Raw genomic sequence first — 20,516 nt, forward strand, 5'->3', positions numbered from 1 at the left:
CGAAATGTCAGCCTTCCTGCTTCTCTGATACTGCTTAGCCTTCTGTGTTCATCCAGCTCTATACATTGTTATGTAAATTTAATTGCAGCTTTTTATTCTTGTTGTGTAATGCTGCACAAAAAGTATTATAAATTAAACATAGGGCACTTATGATTTCCTTTATCTGTTGCAAAGATTCAGTGAAAATTGATTTTCGGTAAGAGATGGAAGATCCAACAGAAATGATGTTGAATATGAAGTTGGGAATACAAATCTTAATATTATTAGTTCCTGCCTAACAAATTGTTATAAAGGGACTTCATATCACAAGGAAATCTTGGAGTCATACAATGATATAACAAGGATGGATGGCAGTAGCGAAAGTTATTTAAATCAACTCTCATATGCTTTTCCCACTCCACAGTAAATGCTTTCTCTTCAAGTATTTATCCAGTTCAGTGTTAAATATTAATTGTGACTCGCCTTCTGCACCTTTTCAGATAGGGTACCATTGTGAGACAGAATGCACCGTGTAAAACGTGTTTCCTCTGTCACCTTCATTCTTTTGAAAATATTTTTAGTAACAGATTATTGTCTGATAAAGTACCACCTGAATGGCTGTTATAAAAAATTTAAACAGTGAATATCGCAAGCAAATCTAGGATGTTCATCAGAAATTGGCTGAAAGAAAGGAGGAAATGCAAATTTAAAGGTCATGTCTTTTTTCTTACTTTTTTGAACTGAAAAGGAAGATATTGTTTTAAATCAAAGAGACTGTCCAAAAAGATGGCTACAGTTTTAAAAATCATGCTGACTGGAACTCGTCATGATTTGTACGCAATGCTGTATTTTTCACTGAATCAGAGAGAGCAGAAACAGATACCGCTGAGTAAATGAGTTCTGAACAAAGGAATAACTGCTTGATAGCAACATTTTGCTTGGCTCCTGATCAAATGGCTTGAATGGGGCCAGTGCAGTGGACAATCATCCACCCTGCAAAGAGAAAGCACCACAATATCTCAGTTTCTGCCTGCAGTGTGGAGATACCTGGAAATCTCAGTAGTAGCTAGCTGTTTCATACTGACTTTTTTCAGCAAATTCCCTGTTTAAGGAGGAATGAAACACTTGAATGCGCAAAAGGATGAATTTTCAATCAGTAAATGAAAGTGAGCATCTGTATGCAAACAACCTTGTGTGTGCGCTGAAGAACTAGAAGAAGTTGGAAGAAACCAAACGAAATGACTTATGAATTCATGTGGTCCAGGCTGGCTCTACTATGCTTCCCTGATTTCTTTTTAATTTTCCATTTTTAATATCCATGTCTTGTCTGACTGAATGTGAGGTGAAAAAAACGGGGTACTATTTAAGCTGCAGAAAATAGAAGTTAGCAGTCCATTTTTCCTAATTGCAGTTGGTTAAAGACAATTTGTTTATCATAAACTGTTTTCTTGTTAAGTTCAGAAAGCTGGTGAACATTTTCTTTTAACCGGAGTTCGTCGCTCAAACTAAATTGGGGACTTCGGGTAAATGATAAAATTTTTTCACATATATGATCATTCTGGGAATGTTGGAGCTTGATTTGCAGTGCACCACCCCAGTGATTTATGACAATATTAGGAGGTGTTTTGTTGAACTGTGAATGGAGTGCATCAGCGTGGGAGACTAAATCTAGGATCGTACACTTTCTGATGAACAATATAAGCAAAAACACTCTGCAAAAATTATGCTGTGCCGTTAGCCTTATCAAAGGGGAATGGAGGAAGAGGAGTTTGTCGACAAATATTCGTGTGGCCTCCTCTCTTGAGGTCCCAGTGCTGACATGTTTACAGTTGGGCATTTTTGCCACAACTACATAATTGGGGGCATGAACAGTTTACAACAATTTTATACACTACAGTAAACCTGATGCTTAATGACAATTTACTTCTATTTTGTACTTTTTAGGTCCTTAAGCAATATCAAATGACAGCAGATATGTGGGAAGAAAAAATAACAGCTTGGTATGCTGAGCACAGGGGAATCACCAGGTGAGCATGGCTTCACAGTAAAGTTCCTTGGATACATTTTTATGTAATCTATATGTTTATTTTATCTTCTGGAGCAACAAAATAAGTGGCATTGAAATATCATTGTTACAAGTCCCATTTAGATAATTCAATAAATGTTATTCTTACATTATTCAAGGTGAATGTAAAATAACTATGGCCATGGTGCTTATGGCCATGTCGATCTGAAAACGTCTGATCCCATCTGATCCTGGGAAGCTAAGCAGATTCAGGCCTGATTGTACATGGATGGAGATTGCTTAGGAATACCAGGTGCAGAATGCTTTAGAGGTCTTGTTGTTCACTGCTAGTGCTCCTACCTTTGGGCCAGAAGGTCCAGCTTCACATCTCACCTTCCCTCAGAGGTGTGTCTGAACAAGTTGATCAAAAATTTCTATTATTCTGGGAAGCAAGTGCGTCAATTTTCAAAATATGGATAGCAAATAGTAACTGAAATCAAATATTGCAGCTGAGCCTCTGTTCACTAATATTTACAGTGATACATTTGCAAACTATAACTGTCAATTAAAAGCAATCACATTGATACAAGCATAGGTGAATTTCCAATTATTCACCACGTCTTCAATACAACGAGCATTTTATGGATATACAGTTAACATTAATTACTTATTTCTTTTGTGTACCTTTACATGTTTGCTATTATCATTTTTGACAGAGATGAAGCTGAAATGGAATATTTGAAGATTGCACAAGACCTAGAAATGTATGGAGTAAACTATTTCCCGATCACAGTAAGTATTGGTTGCCATACTAAAATTATAACACAGAGATGAGCTTGGGCAAAACTAATTTAAGGACAATCCTAATGAAGTCAAGGAACAGGAGGAATAGGCCATTCAGCCCTTCAAGCCTGCTCGACCATTTAATATGATTATGGCTGATGTGAATGCAAACTCCTAATCCAGAGGTGCTGATGAAGTCCTTTCTGATTGGAACTTGTGCCTTCCTAGTCTCTGTTCAGCTAACCCCCTCACATGATACATGGATAATAGGTCGAATGACTGCCTATGCTATATCAGTCTATGATGAAGGTGGGGTAAGGCACACAGCACCAGTTTTCAAGTTTGGCCAGAATTTAGTCGAGACCCACAGAAGCACTGAATAATAGTGGTGTAACTTCTTCCAGCAAAAATTCCTAATTGATATCTGTAGAACAAAGGGTATTCATTGATAAATGATGATGACAACATGGGCTAGCAACCGTAGCAACTTTGTCGCATGCCTATTTGTTTCTCCCACCCAGCTATCCTGAGTTTCGCCTTATACAAGCAAAATGCTGTTTCCAGGATTCAGAACTTAATCTTCTTGCACAATGTCAGGTTCATTACATTACCCCAAAACACAAAATTGGAGAAATATCAATCCATTAATAATTGTATGACAGTTAAATGCATTATACATGATAAATTCAGAAGTTACTGAAGGCTGCATCCATAACCTTATAACTCCATGATGGAATGATACAGTAGACTGCCTATACAGAATGAATACTCCATTCTCTCATTGCCATACAGGGACAGCAAGGGGATTATGATAGGTTTCCCCTCTATTTGAAGAAACATATCAAAGAAAAGCTGTACAAATATACAACACAAGTTGACTCTTAGGGTTATCCAAATGCACACGATCACCTTCTTAGGTCCCATTAATGTACTAGGCTGTAATAAAAACAAGATGCTGCAGAAACTCAGCAGTATTGGTAGAACCAGAGTTAACATTTCAAATCCAAAACTGACTCTTCTTCAGAACTTTGGAACTTGAGCAGCTGCACTGGAATTCAAGTTAAAAAAAACTAAAACCTTGTTGAAGAGCATTTTTCAGGCTGAAACAGATTTACTTTAATAATTCACTGAAAGAATTGATCCGTAGAGTTAATTTTGATATGGGAGCATTGAGTTTGCCAAAGTAAAAAGATTTAATGAGAATAAAAGTAAAGCATAGAAGAAATAAAGTTAATCAATGAAGGTAAAATGATGTGGAGTATTAAGTAAGGTCTTAAACACGAAGTGAAAATGCAACAAGGTAAAATATGAATGAAATAAATACTTAGAAATAACATTATAAAGTAAATAACAAAATGGCACGTATGTTTTCAAACATGTATCCTGTATTCCAGACTACCGGAATGGGTCAGGCTAGTTTTAATAAGAGAAATGTTTTATTTGTGTTTGATTTGAAGATGAAATTGAGAAAAGACATATCATTCAGTTTACCGTTCATAACTGCTTATCTTGGTATGCAGAATACTCTGTAGTAAATGATGATGGGTAAGTGTCTTTGTTGGTTAACGTTGTGTCCTTTTGTAGCAAAGTGAAGATGTAATTTGTGTGTAATTTGATTTTTGAATTTTTTTTTAATGAATAATCTCTCAATTTGGTTGAGAAGAGGAAGTGCCTCAATAACTGATGCAAGTAGACTTCTGAACCACCATGTCCATCAGAATTGCAGGAAGAAACATCCAGTGGCATTAACAATACAGAACATTCTGGGGATTATCATTGATCTGAAACTGAATTGGGCTAGCCATTTATATATACTGTGACTTTGAGGGCAGGTGAGGTTTGGGAATCCTGTGGTGAGAACTCACCTCCTGATTCCCAAGCCTGTCCACTGTCCACTACAAGGCACATGTCAGAGGTGCAATTGAATGGGTTCTCTGCTTGCCTGGGTGAGTGCAACTCCATGAATACTCAAAAATTCAACAACATTTAGGATGAAGCAGACTATTTGATAGTCTATCCACAATCTTCAGTACTCATTCACTCCATTGCCTTTGCACAGTGGCAGCATGTGTACCATCTACAAATGGACTGAAGCAACTCACCAAGTCTTCTTTGACAACACCTTCCAATTCTCATCCATTAACCTCTAGAAAGACAGGGAAGCAGATGAATAGGAACATCACCATCTCCCAATTTCCTTCCAAGGCTCTCGCTCGAACTGTATTGCTGTTCCTTCACCATTGGTCAGTCAATATCCTGGAACTCTCTCCCTAACAGTAATATATGTCTACATGCCAAGAATATCAGTGTTTCAAGACAGAAACTCACTACCTTTTAAAGGGCATTTAGAGGTGGACAATAACCACTGGCCTAGATAGCAATGTCAACATCCTATGAAAGAATTTTAAAAATGACTATTCAGTTGGAAGCTATGTAATATTGTGGGCTCTGGAAATCTAAAGTTAAAACAAAATGTTTTAAACATTTGACAGGTCAGGTTGCATCTGTGGAGCGAAATATGGTGTTAATATTTCTGAATTATGTCTTTTCATCTGATTTGGTGGATATTGGTATCGGAGTTAGTTTTCCTAACAACAGTTATCTCTTGGACTGTTTGTGTTTAAATATTAAATTGCAACATGAAAATAAATGCTCCAATTATAACCGTGTTGCTGAACATTTTAAAAGCAAAACAAAAAGGATACAGACTTACTGCTTGGAGTTGATGCACTTGGCCTTCATATCTACATCCCTGATAACAAACTTTCATCAAAGAAGTCATTTGCATGGAGTGGGATCAGAAACATTTCCTATAGTGAGAAAGAGGTAGGTACACATTCAAGATCCTTTATGTTTGTCAAACATCTGCATGCTAAAATTCCATTTAATATGCAATTCATATTTGTGTTATGACATTCCTGCTCTGTTTGGATTTAAGTCATATTGAATAAATCATAGCATGTTACTGTTAACTGTCAGTAACCTTTTTGGAAATGTTTTGTGAAAATTCTGAGTGCTTTTCTCGGGCACAATTGGGATTTGTACTTTATTCTGCATTGACCAAGAAGTACTTCTTTGTTTTGTGCCTAAGTAGGATTTTGTTTGATTTATGGCTTGTTGGGGTTATTGCTTATAGGTAATATGGAGTAACATTGTGGTATTTGGCTATTTGCTTCAGGCAAATTCTTCTGGGTATGGAACAAAAGATGTGAGCCACTGTTCAGAATAAACATAGGTTTATTTGTGAAGATCGAGAAGGGAAACAAACACAAAATAATGGAGCTTCCTGTTAACTGTTATCTGGTGCTCTCTTATACTTTGCTTCTCTCCATGACAAATTAAGTGATTTAAGTGACCCCATATGCAATGTTTTTTAGTTAAAAATGGCATTTAAAATTTGTCCTTGCAGCTTAACATGGAAGCCCTAAGTCCTAAATATGAAATTTAATTTCCATTTCCAAGAAAGCTGTGAAACAGCATAAGTAACTGAGGTTATTGACTTGTTCGTCGAGCTGGCTTGCTCTCGTTCAGACGTTTCATCACCATACTAGGAGATCCTTCAGTGAAGCTTTTTGTTCTACTCCGCTTGGAGTTTATACTGTTTGGTCCATTATGGTGAGTAGTGTCATTTCTGGTTTTGATCTGTATGGGTAAGCCCACAGCCACTCTACAACAAACAGTTCAAAGGATTAAAGACCTCATTCGCACAACTTGCATAGCCAACATGATTTACAAAACACCATGCAACAACTGCCACAAACAGTACATTGGACAGACAGGTAGGAAACTAGCCATCAGAATACATAAACATCAGCTAGAAGCAAAACGGCACAACAAATTCTCCTTAATATTGGTATACTCAGACAATGAAGGCCATCAATTTAACTGGGATGGTAACCGTAGTAGCCCAAGCCAAACGTAGACACACACGGGAATTCCGAGAAGAATGGTTCTCCACTCATAGTGCAATCAGCAGACACGTAGAATTGGACCCCGTATGCAAATCCATACAGATCAAAACCAGAAAAAACACTACTCACCATAATGGACCAAACTATAATTTCCAAGCGGAGTAGAATAACACTGCTTCTTTGGAGACTCCACTGATGATGTCACATAGCATGATGTCGAAATGTCTAAACAAAACCAAGCCAGCTCGGTGAGCAAATCAACAGCCTCATCCACAAGCTGAGCTACAGATCTTTACCAAAACTTTGAGCATAAGGAACTACTTCTATGCAATTTATTTTTAACAGAATAACTTTGCTACATTCCTTGAAATTGAGTTATAACTACATAAAATGTGCAACATTCAAAAAGTGTTATGCATCATGATTTAATTCAAATTTTGAAATGCAATATTCATTCTAGAGTGGCTTCAGACAAGAACACTTAACCTGAAACAGGGGTTTTCAAACACTTAAAAGCACTTTTTAATATACTACATAGAATATTTTTGCATGACCGCAAGATCAGAATGAAGCTCCTATGATTCCCCCAAAATAACAATACATTTTGAAAATAATAACTGATATTAAAGCAAATTTAATGCAAACATTGTTTTTGCTTTTGCAGTTTACTATCAAACCTTTAGACAAAAAGGCAGAGGTTTTCAAATTCTACTCCTCACAACTCCGAGTGAACAAACTGGTGAGTTTATTTCTTTGTTTGTGACAGGTTAAATTTACAGCTTTTACCTTACTTTGTAATCACCATACCTATTGATGTTGTTTATGCTGCTAGGTACCATTGCACAATAGCTTGAAGCACACATGTGCCCTGCCACCATAAACATTTAACCACTGCACCTTTGGAAGTTTGGACTTCATAATCTTATTAATTTAACTTGTATTTTTATAATATTGGTGTCTTCTGTCTTGTGAGATGATGGTTTGCACCACAGTGGTCAACTCTGCATTAGTGAGCATTGCCCCGTGTGGTTCAGGAGCTCCTTTCTGACTGACATTGGAGTTTCTACTGCATTTGTTGCAGTGGAAGATGGTGGGCTGACAACATGCACAATTTGCCAGCCTCTGTTTAGCCGACTGACGTTTTGGTTCTGCACACAGTCAGCCTCCAGAGTTCGCAGCCATCAGCAACTGTCTTGGAGTTTTTCATATCTTTCTTGCAAGTGTCCTTGGTAAAGGTAGTTTGGACGCTTAGGACATATTGACCCAGTATCCTAGAGATAATGGGAACTGCAGATGCTGGAGAATCCAAGACAACAAAATGTGAGGCTGGATGAACACAGCAGGCCAAGCAGCATCTCAGGACCCAGTATCCTATTCACTGCACAGTCTTTGTGTATGCAGCCAGAAACCATCAGATCAATGTAGCTGAACAGGCAAAGACATTGTTGGATTAGAAATGGATGTATGCTGATGGAATCAGCATGCTTCAGGACCTGTGAGTTGGTGATCTTGTCCTGCCAAGAGGTGCTATGGATACATCTGAGACAGCAAAGGTGTAAATTAGTCAGCTCTTTCTCCTGCCTAGCATAATTGTCCAGATCACATCAATATAGAGAAGTTCAAAATTATGCGGGCTTTGTAGACTCATAGTTTGGTGTTCTCAGTCAGAGTACTGTTGTTCTACAATTTATTATTGTATTGTAAACTTAGAGTAAATATAGATGGTAGTTATAGACAATAGACGATAGGTGCAGGAGTAGGCCATTCGGCCCTTCGGGCCAGCACCACCATTCATTATGATCGTGGCTGATCATCCACAATCAGTACCCTGTTCCTGCCTTATCCCCATAACCCTTGATTACACTATCTTTAAGAGCTCTATCTATCTCTTTCTTGAAAGTATCCAGAGACTTGGCCTCCACTGCCTTCTGGGGCAGAGCATTCCATATATCCACCACTCTCTGGGTGAAGAAGTTTCTCCTCAACTCTGTTCTAAATGACCTACCTCTTATTTTCAAACTGTGTCCTGTGGTTCTGGACTCACCCATCAACGGAAACATACTTGCTGCCTCCAAAGTGTCCAATCCCTAAATAATCTTGTAAGCCTCAATCAGATCCCCTCTCATTCTTCTAAACTCAAGTGTATACAAGCTCAGTCGCTCCAATCTTTCAACATATGACAGTCCCACCATTCCGGGAATTGACCTCGTGAACCTACACTGCACTCGCTCAATAGCAAGAATGTCCTTCCTCAAATTTGGAGACCAAAACTGCACACAACACTCCAGGTGCGTCTCACCAGGGCCCTGTACGGCTGCAGAAGGACCTCTTTGCTCCTATACTCAATTCCTCTTGTTATGAAGGCCAGCATGCATTAGCTTTCTTCTCTGCCTGCTGTACCTGCATGCTTGCTTTCATTGACTGATGTACAAGAACACCTAGATCTCGTTGAACTTCCCCTTTACCTAACTTGACGCCATTTAGATAGTAATCTACCTTCCTGTTCTTGCCACCAAAGTGGATAACCACACATTTATCCACATTAAACTGCATCTGCCATGCATCCGTCCACTCACCTAGCCTGTCCATGTCACCCTGTATTCTCATAATATCTTCCTCACATTTCACCCTGCCGCCCAGCTTTGTGTCATCAGCAAATTTGCTAATATTACTTTTAATGCCTTCATCTATATCAATAATGTATATTGTAAATAGCTGCGGTCCCAGCACCGAACCTTGTAGAACGCCACTGGTCACTGCCTGCCATTCCGAAAGGGACCCATTTGTCACTACTCTTTGCTTCCTGTCAGCCAGCCAATTTTCAATCCAACTCAGTATTTTTCCCCCAATACCATGTGCCCTAATTTTGCTCACTAATCTCCTTTGTGGGACTTTATCAAAGGCTTTCTGAAAGTCCAGGTATACTACATCCACTGGTTCTCCTCAAAAAATTCCAGAAGATTAGTCAAGCACGATTTCCCCTTCGTAAATCCAAGCTGACTCTGACCCATCCTGTTACTGCTATCCAAATGATTCGTAATTTCATCTTTTATAATTGACTCCAGCATCTTTCCCACCACTGACGTCAGGCTAACTAGTCTATAGTTCCCTGTTTTCTCTCTCCCTCCTTTCTTGACAAGTGGGACAACATTAGCCATCCTCCAATCTGCAGGAAGTGATCCTGAATCTATAGAACATTGGAAAATAACTACCAATGTGTCCACGATTTCGAGAGCCACCTCCTCAAGTACCCTGGCATACAGACCATCAGGTCCCGGGGACTTATCAGCCTTCAGACCTAACAATCTATCCAACACCATTTCCTGCCCAATATAAATACCCTTCAGTTCATCCATTACCCGAGGTCCTTCAGCCACTATAACATCTGGGAGATTGCTTGTGTCTTCCCTAGTGAAGACAGATCCAAAGTACTTATTCAACTCTTCTGCCATTTCCTTGTTCCCCATAATAAATTCACCTGTTTCTGTCTTCAAGGGCCCAATTTTAGTCTTAACCTTTTTTTTCTTTTCACATACCTAAAAAAGCTTTTACTATCCTCCTTTATATTTTTGGCCAGTGTGCCTTCGTACCTCATTTTTTCTCTGTGTATTGCCTTTTTAGTTATCCTCCGTTGCTGTTTAAAACTTTCCCAGTGCTCTGGCTTCCCGCATATCTTTGCTATATTATACTTCTTTTTTATCTTTATACAGTCCTTAACTTCCCTCGTCAGCCACGGCCGCCCCAGCCTCCCCTTAGGATCTTTCTTTCTCTTTGGAATGAACTGATCCTGCACCTTCTGCTTATACCTGCCATTGTTCTTCCACTGCCACCCCTGCTAGGGTACTGAACCATTGAACTTTGGCCAGCTCCTCCCTCATAGCTCTATAGTTCCCTTTGTTCAACTTCCGATTCTCCCTTCTCCCTCTCAAATTGCAGATTAAAACTTATCATATTGTGGTCACTACCTGCTAATGGCTCTTTTACTTTGAGGTCCCTGATCAAATCCGGTTCGTTGCACAACACCAGATCCAGAATTGCCTTCTCCCTGGTAGGCTCCAGTACCAGATGTTCCAAGAATCCATCTCGGAGGCACTCCACAAACTCCTTTTCCTGGGGTCCTGTACCATCCTGATTTTCCCAGTCTACCTGCATGTTGAAATCCCCCATTACAACTGTAGTAATACCTTTGCGACAGGCCAATTTCAACTCCTGATTCAACTTACACCCTACATCCAGACTACTGTTTGGGGGCCTGTAGATAACTCCCATTATGGTCTTTCTACCCTTAGAATTCCTCAGCTCTATCCATACTGACTCAAAATCTCCTGATTCTATGTCCCCCCTCGCAAAGGACTGAATATCATTCCTCACTAACAGGGCCACCCCACTCCCTCTGCCTGTCAGTCTGTCCTTTCGATAGCACATATAGCCTTGAATATTCATTTCCCAGGCCCTGTCCACATGAAGCCACTTCAAATGGTTGTGTAGTTTCTTTCATGGAATCAAAACATAAAGTCATGAAATCATGAGATGCAGTCAAAGATGTCTAAGATTTCTTTTTAACCAGCTACAGTCTCTGGTATCTGCTCTTACTTGAATGACAGTCAGCATTGGGAAAATCAAGCATGTTTCAAAAAGTAGTAGTCCCGATCCTGTTGTGCCTCAGATCTCAATCTTGTCAATGTGTTCGCTAAATGTGGTGCTCTCCACAGCAATTGACATTTTAACTTTGTCAACCGTTCACCTGTGGTTCAATTGTAGCTCAGAAGTAGAAGTAACTGGTTTGCCTCTGTTACTGTCTTAATATTTTAATATATTTGGCGGCAATATGGATATTCTAGTATTTGGAGAATCAAAGACTCTGTAAGAATAGTCATTGAAAAATATTTGGATTAAATAATACATTTCAAACTTATTTTTAATCTTCATGGAGATGAAATAGCTTTGTTTATGAGATGCATTTTAATAAAATGTGTATTTGAAACCTAAAATGAAAGTTGCTTCTGAATCATTATAAACCTTATGAAAACAAAAAAGTGCTGGAGTTCATAGTGGGTCAGGAAGCTTCCATGGAGAGAAAGCAAGTTGATGTTTTGAATATAGGTGACTCTTCATCAGAGCTTATAAACCTTATACTGGTTCCTTTCCTGCCACCTAGAATGTTATGTAAGTCAAGGTGTTAGGTAGATATGGTTAACATCTGAAATTTCACTGAGTCTGCAGATTCCCAAAGTAAATCAAACACCTGATGAAGGAGTGGCTGGTTTCATGTGCCTAAAATGCTAATCAGATTGTTCACCATAGCTGCCCTGAGCATTCCTAAATTTCTAATGCATTTGTTGTGAAGGGAAAAGAAATTAGCCAGTGGAAAAATATTTATCTGTGTGTGTTATTTGGTGCAAAGATGTGAAGTGCTTTCATTCTACTGGTTAATATGAAGTCTCTTTTCAGATATTACAGTTGTGTATTGGAAACCATGACCTGTTCATGAGAAGAAGAAAAGTAGATTCAATTGAAGTCCAACAAATGAAAGCTCAAGCTAGAGAAGAAAAAGCTAGAAAAAAGGTGAAATCCAGATATGCAGATATAAAATCGGCACAAATTATGTTATTTAATATTGGCAGTGCATGCAAATTATTTTAAAAATATGGATTTTTTTTCTGTTTTAGATGGAACGCCAAAGATTGGCCAGAGAAAAAAAGTTGAGGGAGGAGGCTGAACGAGCAAAGGAAGATCTGGAGAGACGCCTTTACCAGTTACAGGATGAGTCAAGGCTGGCCAATGAAGCCCTGGTGGGTTCACTGTTGTACTGCTTGGTTCTATACAATATCATCTATATCCATCAATTTATATATATATGTAATGAAAACTATGTCATATTAGTTTGGCAGTAACATGCAGTGCAGAAGGGATATGCTGATAACCATCAGCTGTTGATGTGATTCAAAATTCACTGGTTGTGTTGTTTGAAATTAAGGAAGTCATGTACAAAATCTAAATTGAATTGTGTTTGTATTAATTAGTGTTTAGGAGAGTAAGAATCTGAATGTATGCGAAAGAGGCTTGTCAGTTATTGTGGAGATGTCTGTTAAGGAGCTAATGGTCGTTGCCAAAGAAAACTCAGTGACACCAGCAGCAGTGTCACTGCTGGTATTGCAGCAGGAGTTGGGAGAGAGTTAAGTGGGGCATAAGCCAGCAACCCCAGGAGGTACTTTGGGAGAGGAGAAGGGTTGAGAGGCTTACAGCATCCTCAGATTCTTTTAGAACAGGTGAGGGAAAGTAATATGTAAGCAGTAACTGCAAACTTTAAAAAATACACCCACTATACTAGAGATAATGGGAACTGCAGATGCTGGAGATTCCAAGATAATAAAATGTGAGGCTGGACGAACACAGCAGGCCAAGCAGCATCTCAGGAGCACAAAAGCTGACGTTTCGGGCCTAGACCCTTCATCAGAGAGGGGGATGGGGGGAGGGAACTGGAATAAATAGGGAGAGAGGGGGAGGCGGACCGAAGATGGAGAGTAAAGAAGATAGGTGGAGAGAGTGGAGGTGGGGAGGTAGGGAGGGGATTGGTCAGTCCAGGGAAGACGGACAGGTCAAGGAGGTGGGATGAGGTTAGTAGGTAGCGGGGGGTGCGGCTTGGGGTGGGAGGAAGGGATGGGTGAGAGGAAGAACCGGTTAGGGAGGCAGAGACAGGTTGGACTGGTTTTGGGATGCAGTGGGTGGGGGGGAAGAGCTGGGCTGGTTGTGTGGTGCAGTGGGGGGAGGGGACGAACTGGGCTGGTTGAGGGATGCAGTAGGGGAAGGGGAGATTTTGAAACTGGTGAAGTCCACATTGATACCATATGGCTGCAGGGTTCCCAGGCGGAATATGAGTTACTGTTCCTGCAACCTTCGGGTGGCATCATTGTGGCAGTGCAGGAGGCCCATGATGGACATGTCATCAAGAGAATGGGAGGGGAGTGGAAATGGTTTGCGACTGGGAGGTGCAGTTGTTTTTTGCGAACTGAGCGGAGGTGTTCTGCAAAGCGGTCCCCAAGCCTCCGCTTGGTTTCCCCAATGTAGAGGAAGCCGCACCGGGTACAGTGGATGCAGTATACCACATTGGCAGATGTGCAGGTGAACCTCTGCTTGATGTGGAATGTCATCTTGGGGCCTGGGATGGGGGTGAGGGAGGAGGTGTGGGGACAAGTGTAGCATTTCCTGCGGTTGCAGGGGAAGGTGCCGGGTGTGGTGGGGTTGGAGGGCAGTGTGGAGCGAACAAGGGAGTCACGGAGAGAGTGGTCTCTCCGGAAAGCAGACAGGGGAGGGGATGGAAAAATGTCTTGGGTGGTGGGGTCGGATTGTAAATGGCGGAAGTGTCGGAGGATAATGCGTTGTATCCGGAGGTTGGTAGGGTGGTGTGTGAGAACGAGGGGGATCCTCTTGGGGCGGTTGTGGCGGGGGCGGGGTGTGAGGGATGTGTCGCGGGAAATGCGGGAGACGCGGTCAAGGGCGTTCTCGATCACCGTGGGGGGAAAGTTGCGGTCCTTAAAGAACTTGGACATCTGGGATGTGCGGGAGTGGAATGTCTTGTCGTGGGAGCAGATGCGGCGGAGGCGGAGGAATTGGGAATAGGGGATGGAATTTTTGCAGGAGGGTGGGTGGGAGGAGGTGTATTCTAGGTAGCTGTGGGAGTCGGTGGGCTTGAAATGGACATCAGTTACAAGCTGGTTGCCTGAGATGGAGACTGAGAGGTCCAGGAAGGTGAGGGATGTGCTGGAGATGGCCCAGGTGAACTGAAGGTTGGGGTGGAAGGTGTTGGTGAAGTGGATGAACTGTTCGAGCTCCTCTGGGGAGCAAGAGGCGGCGCCGATACAGTCATCAATGTACCGGAGGAAGAGGTGGGGTTTGGGGCCTGTGTAGGTGCGGAAGAGGGACTGTTCCACGTAACCTACAAAGAGGCAGGCATAGCTGGGGCCCATGCGGGTGCCCATGGCCACCCCCTTAGTCTGTAGGAAGTGGGAGGAGTCAAAAGAGAAGTTGTTGAGTGTACTAACTCATTTTAAAATTGATCCTTGCCCTCAGAAATTTGAGTCACGATATCATTTACAACATTAAAATTCACAACGTTGGTCAAGTGATGTTTTAATTAAATTGAATAGTGGTCCCATTAATCAATTCGAACATGGAATGTTCTGTGTGATGACTTCCTATTCAAGTACAATGTTAATGCTGATCTAATGCATGCATTCTGCCTTACAGCCAGAAGTAACCAGTTTTAGTTGTTATGTTGGCAGTGATCAAAATAAAATACAAAATTGACCATAGACAGAAAGTCTTAGGTTTTATCATAAGTATTGTTAATCATTCAAAAAATTAATGGTATTTGTCAGATCCGATCTGAGGAGACAGCTGATTTACTTGCTGAGAAGGCACAGATCGCAGAGGAGGAAGCCAAGCTGCTTGCTCAGAAGGCTGCAGAAGCCGAGCAGGAGAGGCATAGGCTGGAGGTCACAGCCCTGAAGACTAAAGAGGAAAAACGTCTAATTGAACAGAAGATGCGAGAAGCTGAGCTGATAGCTGTCAAGTTAGTGGAAGATTCGGAGCGGAGGTTGGTTAAATTTCATTTGCGAATCAGTAATTTTGTGCAGAAGATAAATGACAAATGTCATACGGATTTTATTTCAAAGCACCACAAGAAGGAAAAAAGTCTGAAATTGAATGTTAGCATTAAGTTATCAGGCTTTCTTTTCTTTCCATTTTTACCATTGCTCACCATTTACTGATCATCTCAATGTAAGAACGTATAGAAAAAGGAAGAGAGCAAATGTGAAAAAAAGTCTTAAAAAAAACTGCAAAATGAACAACAGAAAAGGATTTATGAAAACAATAAATCCTAAAGAATCAGTCAAGAGGAACATGGTGATTATGTAATTGCAAACCCAGTCCAATCAATACTAGTCTGTCTTATGGGCAGATAGTAGCATCTCCAGAATTGTCTTCACCTTGACTGGGATTTCAGGTATGGATAATACTTTTCACTCTCTGCAAGTTCCTGCTGAAACAAGTTTGAAAGACCCACGGAAAGGCTCTTAACTGAGGTATATCTCCCAAGTAGTGTTTAGACCTGGAGATGTAAATGATTCGCGAAATAACCTGAGAGATTAAAAAAGGGTTTTAATTACTTACTGACTGGAAGGTAGTACCACTCTGTTTCCCAGCTTCTCCTCTTTTCACAGACAGCAGAAAGTGGAGTTCCTAGAGGATCCCCCTCGTTCTCACACACCACCCTACCAACCTCCGGATACAACGCATCATCCTCCGACACTTCCGCCATTTACAATCCGACCCCACCACCCAAGACATTTTTCCATCCCCACCCCTGTCTGCTTTCCGGAGAGACCACTCTCTCCGTGACTCCCTTGTTCGCTCCACACTGCCCTCCAACCCCACCACACCCGGCACCTTGCCCTGCAACCGCAGGACATGCTACACTTGTCCCCACACCTCCTCCCTCACCCCTATCCCAGGCCCCAAGATGACATTCCACATTAAGCAGAGGTTCACCTGCACATCTGCCAATGTGGTATACTGCATCCACTGTACCCGGTGCGGCTCACTCTACATTGGGGAAACCAAGCGGAGGCTTGGGGACCGCTTTGCAGAACACCTCCGCTCAGTTCGCAACAAACAACTGCACCTCCCAGTCGCAAACCATTTCCACTCCCCCTCCCATTCTCTAGATGACATGTCCATCATGGGCCTCCTGCACTGCCACAATGATGCCACCCGAAGGTTGCAGGAACAGTAACTCATATTCCGCCTGGGAACCCTGCAGCCATATGGTATCAATGTGGACTTCACCAGTTTCAAAATCTCCCCTTCCCCTACTGCATCCCTAAACCAGCCTAGTTCGCCCCCTCCCCCCACTGCACCACACAACCAGCCCAGCTCTTCCCCCCCACCCACTGCATCCCAAAACCAGTCCAACCTGTCTCTGCCTTCCTAACCGGTTCTTCCTCTCACCCATCCCTTCCTCCCACCCCAAGCCGCACCCCCAGCTACCTATTAACCTCATCCCACCTCCTTGACCTGTCCGTCTTCCCTGGACTGACCTATCCCCTCCCTACCTCCCCACCTATACTCTCTCCACCTATCTTCTTTACTCTCCATCTTCGGTCCGCCTCCCCCTCTCTCCCTATTTATTCCAATTCCCTCTCCCCATCCCCCTCTCTGATGAAGGGTCTAGGCCCGAAACGTCAGCTTTTGTGCTCCTGAGATGCTGCTTGGCCTGCTGTGTTCATCCAGCCTCACATTTTATTATCTTGGAATTCTCCAGCATCTGCAGTTCCCATTATCTCTCTTACTCATGCAGCTGTTCATTGCATTGATAGCAGTGGAAGGAATGGGAAGTTTACTGTCTTTTTTTTGCTGGCTCTGTTTCCTAGCACAAGACCTGGAAAATTTGGGCTCAGTTGTGGGAAAATACCTATAACATATCGAGAATCTGATCTATAAATATTAAGTGCTTGAAGGCCTACAGAGGTACAGTGTACTTTTAGGCTCACTGCATTTGTTAAACGCTGAAGATAGCTCTGGGCAGGAGAGACAATATTGGGACATTGGTGCTGTGAATGTCATTGATTGAATATAGCCTGATTCACCTATGTGGAAAACAAAGTAATATCAAGAAGAACTTGAGCTAGTCGTACTATCTCAGTGAATTTGAATATCTTCCTTCTGTCCTGTAAACATCAATCATTTATGAGCCTTACAAAATCAGGAGGTGTCTTTATGGGAACAATAAATGCTAGGCCCATGTCCTTTTATTCTATAAAAAACTGGATGCTGTAAATCAGGAGCAAAAACAGAAGTTGCTGGAAAAGCTCAGCAGGTCTGGCAGTATCTGTGAAGAAAAATCAGAGTTAATGTTCCGGGCTCGGTGAGTCTTCCTTAGAACTGATGGTAGACAGGAAACTGCTGGATTATATGCAGAAAACCAGGTGGTGGGTGCACAGGGTAATGAAGGGTGGGGTAGAGCCCAAAGAGAGAGAAGAACAGTTGGGCAGACAAAGGAGTTGATAACGATCTGGCTAGGAGGGGAATAGCTGTTAATGGAGATTGTTAATGACTAACAATAGCTTATGTGTAATGGCAGGCTATGTGATAACGAGGCCTGGCGTGTGTGGTAGGGGCCTAGGACATAGGAGAGGTCAGGCCCTATAATTATTGAACTTGATGTTGAGTCCGGAGGGCTGTAGGGGCCAAGTGGAAAATGAGGTGTTGTTCTTCCAGATTGCACTGAACTTCACTGGAACACTGCAGCAGGCTTGAGACAAATGTTAGCCAGGCTCTTAAGAATGATTCAACATGATTTGTTGAAGTTTCTTTGGTTTTTCTTTCCCCTGTTTTGTGAATTTGTCCGAAGTTCTTTTTAATGCCTTCTTAGTAGATTGAGGGGAGATTAAAAGCATAATCTCTACTTCTGCCATTCTTTGGAGCAGTGCATTGGTGAGGTGTTGCCCTGCCGATGACATTAACGTGACAAAGAAATTGTTAAGATAAGAAAGACTTATTTAAAATGTCCTTATTTTAGATCCAAGGAAGCAGAACAACTGAAGCAGGATTTAAATGAAGCCAGAGAGGCAGAGAGAAGAGCCAAGCACAGACTGTTGGAGATTACAAAACCCAGTTATCCAGTACGTATCAAAACATTCACATGAATTATATAATCATTCTACTAAGATTTACCTGCCTCAGATGGTAACTTCTGAGTATTAAGAAATTGTCACTGATATACACAGTATTGTGCTTTTTCTGTCATCCCTTGTTAATGCAGCAGAAGAACTAAAATGTACTGTATGAAGAAAATGCTAGTTAAATAAACACAATAGCCTAATTTCCTGAGATAACAAGGTGTAGAGCTGGAGGAACAGCAGGCCAAGCAGCATCAGAGGAGCTGATGTTTCAGGCCTAGACCCTTCTTCAGAAATTTCTATCCTGTAAAGTACATGACTAAAATTTCTGAAGAAGGGTCTGGGCCCAAAATGTCAGCCTTCCTGCTCCTCCGATGCTGCTTGGCCTGCTGTGTTCATCCAGCTCTCCACCAAATTATCTCAGATTCTCCAGCATCGGCAGTTCCTATTGTTTCTGAGGCTAATTTCCTGTTATTTTCTGATTGCATTATTTACCTCCACCCATTGAAATTGGAACACCTTGTCTCCTCTCATTATTTTAGTACTGCATTTATTTCCATTCCATTGTCTAAAAGTCTCTCTCACTTTCAGTCTTCTCAATTTTCCATAGAGAACAAATTGCCACGAAACAAAGGAAACACAAAAGCTTTAACTAATCTTCTTTCATTAGATTTTTGAAGCACAGTTTACAGGCATATTTACTTTTGCATCCTCACAGATGTCTTGAAAGAAGAACTTTGACATTTTCATGTTTTGCACCATTTAAACAAATATACTCACAAAATTACTGTGACATGGTTTATAGTTTACCCATAAATCTGAAATAGCTTTTAGAAGTGGTCATTTGGCTGTGATATCCTGAGAACATGAATGGCACTATATAAATGCAAGTCATAGAGTCATACAGCAGGGAAACAGACCCTTCGACTCAACTCCTTTAAAGATCAGTAAATTAAAACTCTTTCTGATATCTCAATATTTCAATCTGTTTAATTTAGACGACCACTTCATATTCTGCTCATCCACCAGCTGATGTTGGTGATCTGAACCTGGAATCTGGATCTTTTAAATTTGACTTCAAAGACACAGATATGAAGCGACTCTCTATGGAGATAGAACGAGAACGGTACGTTGGGGTATTTGCTTCTTCCATTGTTGCCACTCAAGGTTCGGAAACGCAGTGAAGATGTGTTATCTCCTGGCTATCACAGATAACGACACAACCAAGTTAATGACATTTGCTTCCAGATATTGGTACCACACTTTCTACCCACCACCTAATGGAACGGGCTGCAATATTATCAAATTCTGATACCTTCTACCATGAAGCTATACTGCTTTAAGACCTTGTGCCAACACAGCTTGACCAATGCCTTCTATTATCAAAATAGTCAAGGCAACTGGTTTATTAGAAATGTGTAACTTGTTATCAGATGGACTAATTCTGGTAAAGAGCATTGATATATTTAAGAGTGCGCTATATACATATATAATAGGGAAAAGAATAGAAAGATATGCTTTTCTAGTATTCATGCAGTAGAATGGAAGCATAATCATCAGCATAGATGTGTTGGACGAACTGGTCTATTTCTGTGCTATAACTTGAATGTAATATAGTTAAGGATTACACAAAGGAACGAAAAAAGTAATGCAGTTTTGTGCCCAAAACATTCTTTTGGAGGGTGCATTATATTTAAAGAAATTATTTGAATGCTGTTCAGTCATTGTAATCCATCATAGGCATATTATAATGTTTCTTCTAAAATCATATGACAGAGAGCATGAGAAAATGGGAGAAGACTGGGAGAGACAGCATGTAGAAAGTAAATGTGTGGCACACAATAAAGACAGAAACAAATACTGTAATGTTCAACAACTTGCTCCTAGATATCAGTGCTTAGCATCAGTATGTCAGATTTACTGTAAGTAAAGATGAGAGTTTCCGTAGACCCAGCCTCTATTGGCATCCGTGAGTTGCTTTCTCCACTTCATAATCAGATCCTGATCCTTCTGGTGATTCTGTCGACAGGAGGTAGTTTTAGATTGCTTGAAGCTGACACTGCAGTTTTACTCATTCTATTGATATACAGTTAACAAATAGTGCAAAATGGAATAATCCCGGAGTATGTAAAAGCCAGTTCTTAGAACTCAGAGAGC

General features: G+C 41.1%; 1 protein-coding gene across 1 annotated transcript in view; it reads left to right on the top strand.

Moving 5' to 3' along the window:
• Positions 1 to 20,516, top strand: part of nf2b (NF2, moesin-ezrin-radixin like (MERLIN) tumor suppressor b) — a 65,249-nt gene that overhangs the window by 29,809 nt on the left and 14,924 nt on the right. The window contains exons 7-15 of the mRNA XM_059655456.1: positions 1,924 to 2,006; positions 2,701 to 2,776; positions 5,456 to 5,593; positions 7,343 to 7,417; positions 12,130 to 12,243; positions 12,348 to 12,470; positions 15,057 to 15,274; positions 18,260 to 18,362; positions 19,358 to 19,485. Coding sequence (XP_059511439.1) covers positions 1,924 to 2,006; positions 2,701 to 2,776; positions 5,456 to 5,593; positions 7,343 to 7,417; positions 12,130 to 12,243; positions 12,348 to 12,470; positions 15,057 to 15,274; positions 18,260 to 18,362; positions 19,358 to 19,485 — 1,058 coding nt within the window. The remainder of the gene's footprint in view (positions 1 to 1,923; positions 2,007 to 2,700; positions 2,777 to 5,455; positions 5,594 to 7,342; positions 7,418 to 12,129; positions 12,244 to 12,347; positions 12,471 to 15,056; positions 15,275 to 18,259; positions 18,363 to 19,357; positions 19,486 to 20,516) is intronic.

The sequence above is a fragment of the Stegostoma tigrinum genome, chromosome 27 (genome assembly GCF_030684315.1).
Source record: "Stegostoma tigrinum isolate sSteTig4 chromosome 27, sSteTig4.hap1, whole genome shotgun sequence".
Classification (NCBI taxonomy): Eukaryota; Metazoa; Chordata; class Chondrichthyes; order Orectolobiformes; family Stegostomatidae; genus Stegostoma; species Stegostoma tigrinum.